At 40.3% G+C, this 9,888-nt stretch overlaps 1 protein-coding gene across 3 annotated transcripts in view; it reads left to right on the forward strand.

Moving 5' to 3' along the window:
- The window catches only part of serinc3 (serine incorporator 3), a 38,837-nt gene extending 36,565 nt beyond the window's left edge, over positions 1 to 2,272 (forward strand). For all 3 annotated transcript variants that reach the window (XM_030420455.1, XM_030420457.1, XM_030420458.1), the window contains one exon: positions 1,213 to 2,272. In XM_030420455.1, coding sequence (XP_030276315.1) covers positions 1,213 to 1,348 — 136 coding nt within the window. In that variant the 3' untranslated portion in view covers positions 1,349 to 2,272. The remainder of the gene's footprint in view (positions 1 to 1,212) is intronic.
- The last annotated feature ends 7,616 nt before the right edge of the window (positions 2,273 to 9,888 follow it).

Consider the following 9,888-nt stretch of genomic DNA (forward strand, 5'->3'; position numbering starts at 1 on the left):
TTAGCATTAGCTTTAGCATATGCGCTAGAAGCTATGTAAACAACAGCTACAATCACTATGGTGAAATCCCTCGGCAGATAGAATGGCCAGCATTTTACGATGAGGAACTCCGCTAGCTGAGAGCAGTGTTTAGTGGTGTTTACACACCAGTCTATATGTTAATATAGATGTACAGGCCCCCTCCTCTACTTTTACCAGAAGTAACTGCATCTCTGTCTGCTTGGAAAGCCATCATCCCCTCCAGCTGTATGGCCAAGTCTGGGATATTGTCCTGGAGCCATGTTTCCGTGAAAACAATGGTTTTGCTGGTCCGGAGGGGTTAGCCTTAAGCCTAGCATTTATCCCAGCTCTCTCCCCCCTGTTTTGTTTACGTTCGCACCGCTTCTACTTTTTCCTCCTATGGTTGGCTGGCTCTGATAAGATCCTGTGCTGGCGTAAAATGTCCAAATCTCAACCATTCGTCATAGTTTTTGCAACCTGCATTACTCTGATTCTTAATAAAGTCTCTCGGCTGTAAATTTTGAATACTGAATGTCTAGGATAGGTAGAACACCTAAAACTTTCACTGTCATTGATCCCTGGAGGGGCCTCTGCATCCATGCGTGCCGCCATCAACATAGCAAAATATGGAGTCAGACAGAGTTGTTGATAGGACAGATGATTATGTAACAGCGGCGCAGAGGGTCCAGCCGCTGAGTATCACATCCCTTTCCTTCAGCAAAGAGGAGTGACACTGGTTATAATGTGCCAAGCTCTGGCACGCCTGGGTCCTGATGGGAATGGGACGACACTTGGACTGGTCTGATAAATGACTAATTCAGAGTCTAAATACCACCTCTTTGTGCTGTGTGCCCAGATTAAGTTTAACTAGAAAAATGGAATAGGACATGACCTGAAAGCACTATCACGCTGCGCTTTATACCATCTAAATAAACTAAACTTAAACAGTAAAACCGTAACACTTGTATGTGGAAGTAAACACGTATGTACTGTGATCCTACCCTCTCACTGAAGTTACATAGAGCAGAAACAAGTGATAGAGACACAATTCACCCTGTTACAAGACACTGTACCAGCAACATGATTTTGGAGCTGGTAGTTAAGGTCAAACGGTTACATAATGTTGTCTCAAAGATGTTTGTTTTACATTGAACATTGAGTAGATAAATGTTGGTGACTGCAGGACTTTTTGTTGTGTACTGTTCCTGACAGCCCGGATGCAGACTACACTATAACCAGCAAATGGCCTGCAGTGTGGGTAAAGATCACCTCCAGCTGGGTGTGTTTGGCCATGTACATCTGGACCCTGGTGGCCCCTATGATCCTCACCAACCGAGACTTCAGCTGATCAGGAACTCCATCTCTGACTCCACTTTATGCTCCATCTAATTTTACATGAACCACATTGCCTACTGTCAGAATGTACTCAGAATTCACACTTTTAGCAGGAATTAAGTTTCAGTAACTGGCTTTAATGAAATTAAAATGGGGTTTGGTTCAGCGGTGCCATAACAGCTGCTTCAGGTATTTACTGTAGTGATTTTGTACCAGTCAGTAGCAGCTGCTCATTAACTGGGCATATAAGGAAAACAGCATATTTTATATTCAAGCACAAAAATACACCATGAACAAAAACATTCCATTTGTTGTTTGTGTAAATGTATCTCAATGTTTTGACTACAACAGATATTAGGACAACAGAACAATTGTTTTATTTTTTACATTGCTTAAAAATATGAATATTCTAACAATTTAAGTATTAATGAAGTGGTTTGTGAACAATGTACAGTAAGAAGTCCTTAGAGTTTGCTGCTATGCCTCCCAATGCCTTATGTCTGTCAGATATTTCAATATATTGACAGTAATGTGATGTAAGTGTAGCCAAATATTTATGGACCAAGATGTTCAATGTAATAGTGTCTTTGAGCTGTGACTGTTTTCAAGTGACAGAACTGCACAGAACACAGAGATACAACCTGAATATTTGTTTGGAGCTTACATAGGTGATGATTGTATTTTCTGCATCATTTTATCACTCCAAATTGTATGGAATAGTTTTCATATTTATGATGAATTTTCTTGTTAAAAATGTTATCTTTTTAATCAAAAAATAAGCTGTGTTTTGTAATGAATGTCAGTGTTAATTGAATGGTCATACTGAAGAATATAAACTAGACCAGGTTTATATGATACTCTGACCAAATGCCTTGCAAGCCAATTTACTATAGTATGCATGTGATAAGCACATTAAAGTTCTCTGTAGTTATCATTATTAGTTTGCTTTGTCTCAGTTTTCACAACAGATTTAATGTTAAACTTTTCAAACAATAACTAGTTCTTATCAAATCAGACTAGTGCAGTGCCCGTAACAAAAGTGTATTCCTATAAAAAAGTGGGAGGTTAAGTAGCTTTTTCATTGATGGCCAAATGAGGCTGTGTTTGAAGGTGGGACGTCAGGGATATTTAGGTTTGTTGTGAAATCCGATATTCCAGGGTATAATTGGCTGTTTTTGACTATTTTTGATTTTGCCATTATATTTCACCTTAAAAACTATTTACTTGGTGTCATTATTTTCGGCACAACCTCACATGTGTGACTGTACAGTTATTTTTTTTATTTTGACAAACTGTATTAACACAATGGCCCTAAAATAAAAAAAAAACAAACATAAAATCCGAGTAGAAAAAGTTTGATTTTTTTACTGTGAAAACCACAGATAAACATATTTACAACAAACCATTTTTTTTTTTAACTTATAATGCAAATATAAATTGTTGTTTGCTAAATTTGTGCATACATTTAAAAAATTTACAAAGTTATATGTAACTATTTACATTTAAATGCAGGTAATGCTCAGGTCTGCCTGTGCTCCTTGAGAGCTGCACTGCCTGCTCCACATTCAGCATCTTCTCATTGTTCTGACTCATTAAACGAAAAACCGACTCCACTACACACTAAACACACTACACCAAACACTACATAACACACTAACTACACACTCCAAACACGCTAAATGTCACAAATCTCTCAACTCTCAATATCGCTGTCCGACCGTCGTTGCCTGTCAATCATCCGCCTAGGTCCCTCCCACAACTTCCTGTTCCTCAACAACCAAACTTGCTGCTTGGACACTTTCGTGACAAAAGCCAGTTTTTACCGTTTCTTTCTGCACCAGACACAAAGCAAACATGACGGCAATGTTCGCGAAAAAGCGTGGCGGACATTATTTACCCTAGATCCGGTTTTGGACGTGCCGATGCGTCCGGTCCTTCGCCTCGGGAGGTGGGCCGTGTAGCTAGCCGCTAGCTACACACGAACATCCACAGATTCCGATTCCACTTTGTTGTGCGCGCGTCTCCAGATCTCCTCAGACCCGAACAGACTCGGTCCGGACTCATTTAATCTCATTAATCCACAACAGTCAGTTTAGATGCACAGAACAGAACAGAATGGGACCGACCGAATCCCGGTCCAGCTCGCGCCGCTGAAGGTATCAATCTGCTTGTTTTTTCAGGTATGTCGTGGGTTTGAGCTCTGCAGTGATTGGCTCTGGTGCGCACGTGGCCACGGTGTGCAGTGATTGGCTCTGGTGCACACGTGACTGTGGTGGCTACGGTGGACAATGCTCGGCGGAATTTGTAAAGCATTTATGAAATAATTTATTCCTGGTATCATTGCAGTCCAAGCAAATGCTTAGATGCACACCACTGAACCACGCAGCAGCCATGTTGAAAGTCTCGGGTCAGTGTGATCCTGATCCGCAGAGATATTTGACCAACAGACACATACACACACACACACACACACACAGACAGAGATTCCGTGCATTTATAGATAGATAAGGCATTTGCTGTTTCCTCATATTCAGATTGTACAAGCAGTCATTAAAAATCTGTGAAACTTACACAGAAATAACATACCACAAAACAGTAAAAAAACACTGTAATTATCCCATCGGGAACAGTACATTAAAGCACAATTTACAAAACATTACCTTCAACAGAAAAGGAAATGTATTGTCCAAGAATGAGCTTTCGGCACTGCTAATAAGAGATGTACTCTGACAATTATCAAATATTATTTTCAATGCTTGTGCTGTAAAGCTGTGAAAATAATGTAAAGAATAAAGGTAGATACTTTTTTTTTTATTCATATTTTAATTGTGGAGGCTGGAGTCTCTCAGTTGTTAATTAAAATCAGTTGCTTAAATGAACTATTTAAAAGTACATTACAGTCATGGCCACCCATTACATGTGTTAAAATAAAACACATCATCACAACTGAATAAAAAGGCTGTTCTCAGAGGAAAATAAGGCCCTAGAACACTGTATTAAAGTGAAACTCTCGCCAAAAGCAACCAAGGCTTTATTCGTGATTGAATATGAGTCAAACCTTCGTGTAAATGTATAATTACAACAAAAGTGGCACTTTTAAGATTTACCGTAGTTTCGTTTTCGGGCAAGCTAATTTTTTATGGAGTGCATGGGGCACTGGCACGCTAGCATCAAAATCACTATTTTTAAAACCCTAAGAAGGATCAACACAGCATGAAACTTTGCTCGTAGTGTCACCAGGGTCTCTACACATGAACACGAGCACTGAGAACATTGTTTGTGTACACAGAGTTTACTTAAAAGAGGGTTTTTGAACTACTCACCTTATGAGCTCGATCTCCGGCGCGCCGCTGTCATGGCAGACAAAAAGTGTCGATTCCCGAATGCGACCTAACAGGTAGGAGGTCCACCATTACTCTCCTGCCTGTTAGGTAGCACTCGGGGACTAGCATAAAATTGCCCCCAATTAGCGACTAGCATAAGAGTGCCCCTGTGCCCCTGCACCCGCTTGCCTGAAAACGAAACTACGGTAAATCTTAAAAGTGCCTCTTTCGTTGTAATTATGCATTTACACTAAGGTTTGACTCATATTCAATCACAAATAAAGCCTTGGTTGCTTTTTGGCGAGAGTTTCATTTTAAGCTAGAAAGGTGGCAGGGTCTGCCACATAAAATTAAATGGTATAAATTGCAGATTGCAGAATTGCAGATTTCCCTTTGGTTGTACAGAGTCTGCCATATCCTTTGACCTTTTTTTTCCTGTCAATAGGCGAGTTCAAGATCACGCAGCGCTGCCTAAATCGTGATGCATGCTGGTTAAAATGTGTCCACGATGACCTGTATGGGAGTGGTTTCTGCTTCGCATCCGATGTCATATGACCTTAAGTTATCCAGGGAGAAAGGTGGCTGCAGAGCAGTTGTGCATTTGCTCTACAGGTACTGCGCGAGCCTAGACCCACCTTCATGACGTCAGGACTTTACCCTAATTGGCTCTCATCTACGCTGATGTATATGACGTGTGTTTCGATGAATTTCCATATCCATAAGCGCCTGTACCTCTTTTCTACTCAAGTATCAGATACTTCCAGATAAGTAGCAGCCGTGTGACCGCACCTATGGGATAGTCAACATGAATAAACCTATAAAATCCTTCATGTAACGCAACAACCCTAAAAGATGTCGTCAATAAATTGCTCAGTTCTGTCACCCTACTTGTGGTGATGATAGAAAAGTGGTTAACTGCTGTGTCCAGTGTTATCTGTACTATCAAATGTCTTTCATTCATTGTGAATAATGTATGCTAAAAGAAAATGCATCATCTTATGTGTCTATAGTTATGCATATTGGTTAAATGTAGTCAGCAAATTCACTTCAGCTGTGATATAATCATGCACCTAAGCACAGTTGTCATAATAATTAATAACTGTTGTAATTGGATTGTATTCTTATTGGGCAAGCCTTACTATAATGTACCAGATAGACAAAGTTCAAATTTATTTAATGGTGACATTACAAGGAAAACGGAATATGAGCATTTACAGTAAGACAACATTTAGGCTATTCATCTACTCTTGATAAACCTTGACCATTAATGTGCCACTGTGTGACCGTTTTGAAGTGAAACAATTACAAAATATCCAAATTTGAAGTTGTAGTTGTGACAAAGCTGTCACATTCTGTTGTCTCTGAATATGAACTGTCCACTGGGGCGCCGAAAAGGGGGGGATAAGGGGAAGGATTCTATGGGCCCATCATTGACAGGGGCCCAGAAAGGCCCCTAATAAAATTATAATACTGACAAAAATAATATGACACTAATTTGTTAGTTTATAATCATAATATATGCATCACTTAATGCACTGATAATAACACTATGTTTATTTTAGAAACATTTCTCAAGGCCCCCCCCCCCCTTACGTAAAATGGTTCGGTCCTCCCATCAATCAACTTAACTGCTGCGCGGTGCGGTGTATTCAGTCAGTAAGGACCGAGAGAAGGCAAAATGCCCCAGAAGTCGGGTAGCAAAAAAAGGAAAGACAAAAAGATAAGGCAAGAGAGAGAAGCAAAGGGGCGTCAGTATGTCACCCAGTTTTTCCAAAAACAAGGTGGGTTTGGTTCATATGGTGGAAAGTTCTGGAACACATTAGTCTGTTGTTTATCTTAACCTTGTGGTTTTTAAGCTAGCTCACTTTTCTCCCCATATTAGCTCATATTTTGGAAGAAAACTCTGGATTTTTAGATTTCACTGTTCACGTTTAGCAAGCTGCCCATATTTAATCAGTTGACCACCCCTCCTGTCAAAAATGATGCATGTTTGAACAGATACGTCAAGTGCAGCAGCACCAGCCGCAGCTGTCTGTGAGCCCCCTACCCCTGAACCAGCCCCAGTAGGCCTACCCACAGCTGAGGAAGGAGGTGAGCAGCTCTGTGTTGAATTAATCTATTATTATGGAAAAAAGATCATTCTGAAATAAAAACACAAAGTGTATTTATTTCAGAATGATTTAAATGGTTTAAAAAGCATAAAGCCTATAATTTTATTTTGTTTTGTTGAAATTTAGCTATCAATGAAACTGAACTATAAACTCACTGACATACTATGTTTGGTCAGTAGTTTGGGACTCTCACCCCTTGCTTTGCAGTAGGAAAAGAGGAGAAATTTTCTGGTGCTTGCAGACTAAGTGACTGCTCTCAATCCAACGACCATAGAGCCTCATTTTTGTATTTAATTCCACCACGTACAGTTTTGGAGATAAATTATTATTATTATTATTTTTAAGAGATTTTTTTAACAAAATACAAACGTATATAACAAACATAATAAAAACAACAACAAAAACATAATGTAAGACAGCATACAGTTTTTACATTGAGTGCAGTGGCTGGTCTAAGTGTGTGTGTGGGGGGTGATGTGCATGTTTGAAAGAGAAATTGTGTGGTATTGCTATAATAGTAATTTTGGAGATAAATTTGACCTAAATGCAGGGCTACAAGAGGGAGACAGTGAGCAGTGGGGTACTGGTTGTGAAAATCACATTTTCTTTTGTCATTTTTGATCAAATCACTGACAGTAAAACGGAATGGTGGGAGGAAACCTGAATCTGGTGATTGTGATGCTATTTCAAATGGTATTACAGGAAATTCTATATAATTCATGTATGTCATGCATTTGAATTTTTCAGGTAATTTAATTTAATCGCTAAACTGAAGAGCACCAGAGGAACACGTTTTTCTACACCCAAGCAACACTTATTTTTTTGATTGGTATAAATTGTGTTGTCCTTTAAGCTCAATTTGTTTTTTTCAGTTTATTCCGTCATGAAAACAAGGAGACTTTCATTATGTAGTTTGTTTAGGCAGAAAGTCAGTCAATGAAGAACTTTCGGTAACACTTAGGGTAAGGGTAATAAGGGTCCCTTAGTTAACGTTATTTAATGCATTATTAAGCATTAATTAACAGTTTAATAGTATGTAAATAACAATTATAATGTATTACTTATCATAATTAAAGTCTGTGTAAAGCAGAAATAAAGTTTTGTTATGAGTTTGTCAAACCACAGAAACGTGTCAATGACCACTGAGCCAAATTTGAAAGATTAAAAAAATTGCCAAGTATATAAAATTAGTTAGAGCCGCTGGAACCACGCCCACGCAGGGAGGGGAGCCGCCTCCGTGTACTGTACAAGGACGCAACCTACAGTAACAATGGAAGTTAACAGCATCATCGGACAGACCCAGCCGGACTCTGAGTCAGACACTGATAGTGCTCATCCTCATTCCTCACAGTCCATGTTTTACATTACACACAAACGTAAAACCCCAGTCTACATATAATTCCTTGTCATAGCTATATTGGTGCACATAAAATATTACCTGTAGATTATCATTGTGCTGTCAGATGGACTCCGCTCAGGGAATGAGGCCAAATCATGTCATGATTAAATGCAATAACATTTGCTAACATTACATGGGCATGACAGGATGCACGATGTAAAATCACTTTCAGGATTTGCACCTTCAGCAAAATGCATTTAATTGCCCAAATTTACATTATTTATAACATACATAAGCACACACTTACACTTGGAGCTTAGATCTGGCCCAAAAAAATCAAGCCTGACCGACCGAGCCGAGCCCGTGCAGTGATGCCGGTAACGCGTTACTCTAATCTGACCACTTTTTCAGGAGGAGTAATCTTACGCGGTAATATTACCGCGTAAGATAAGTATATAAAATTAATATAGTATATAAGTATATAAAATTAGGTCTCAAAATCATGGAAAAACAAGCACTTCTTTCTGCTGTGAAACGCTGGGGGGGTGCTTCCGTGTACTACACAAGGACGCAGACTACAGCGTGACGGTACACGTCGGTGTTTCCCCAGGTGTTCCCCTTGTCTATCTAAACCCGTGGACAGTTTATAATCATATGGATGCTGTTATTATAATGTGTAGTGATTGAGATCCTGACCCACCAAACATCCTGGAAAGTGACGGAAAGTTTTTCGCGCTAAATTACATAATTATACATAATCACCATCAGTAAACAGGACGCTGTCTGACTCTGTCAGTCACGGGAACGGAGGCTGTTTTCTGGGGGAAAGCTCCCTGAAGTCTCGGTCAGGAGGGCTGGCGGTCGCGGTGATTTAAAGTCTTTGCCGGTGACAGACGCTGTTTTCTGAGCAGAAATGTGACGAAGAGTCGGGAGGACAGGCGGAGGACGGACAGGAGGGCAGACGCTTCTCCACATACAGCTGTGGTATTTGTTTTCCTCATCTAAGTTGCCAAAGACAGTTACAGTTACTATGTTACTTTTGTTCGGTCATGTAACGTTGCTTTGTGGGACATTTCTCTGTATTTAGTTGAGTGAAGGACCTGTGTAGTTATCAGACTGTCAGACCGACACGCTCTCGCTCCGCGCCTCCGGATTATCCGATCACACTGGTCAGCGGGACGGAGAGGGTCGGCTGCAGAAATTTTCTACTCTGCAGAAATCCAGACATTACCTGGTAATAGTTGCTGAAACTATCAGGGGTAAAGTGGACACTGCAGAGACAGGTGTTGGTGATGATGTTTAACTCGCAACAGTAACGTTAGCTCCTCTTGACAAAATCTATCCACTAGGGGTGTCAACGTTTACAATTTTTTCTACACGTGTAAACGGGGCTTCTAACCGACGTGTACCCGGTTACACGTTGGAAATTTATGATCTCTTTCTATCGCAGTTGCGGTAGCACCGATGCCAGCAGCAGTCTCTCCCTCCAACTTGTTCGGGTGTTTCCATCGCAGGTGGTTTAGCATGGATCCCGTGCTGTTGTTGTAAGCCAACTTTGCCTGACATAGCCTACACTCAACTTGATTTCCACTGGCAGTTTGTTCAAAAAACACACAGTGCTCCGCTTGTTGACCGCCGCCATCGTGTCCCCCAGTCAACTTGAAGTGACGTGACGCGACACTGGCTGCGGGGTTTTTTTTTTTTATATATATATATATCAACATAACATTGTGCCCCATTCATCTATTATGTATGCGGATAACTGCGCTAGTGGGAACAT

The sequence above is a fragment of the Sparus aurata genome, chromosome 6 (assembly GCF_900880675.1).
Source record: "Sparus aurata chromosome 6, fSpaAur1.1, whole genome shotgun sequence".
NCBI classification, from domain to species: domain Eukaryota; kingdom Metazoa; phylum Chordata; class Actinopteri; order Spariformes; family Sparidae; genus Sparus; species Sparus aurata.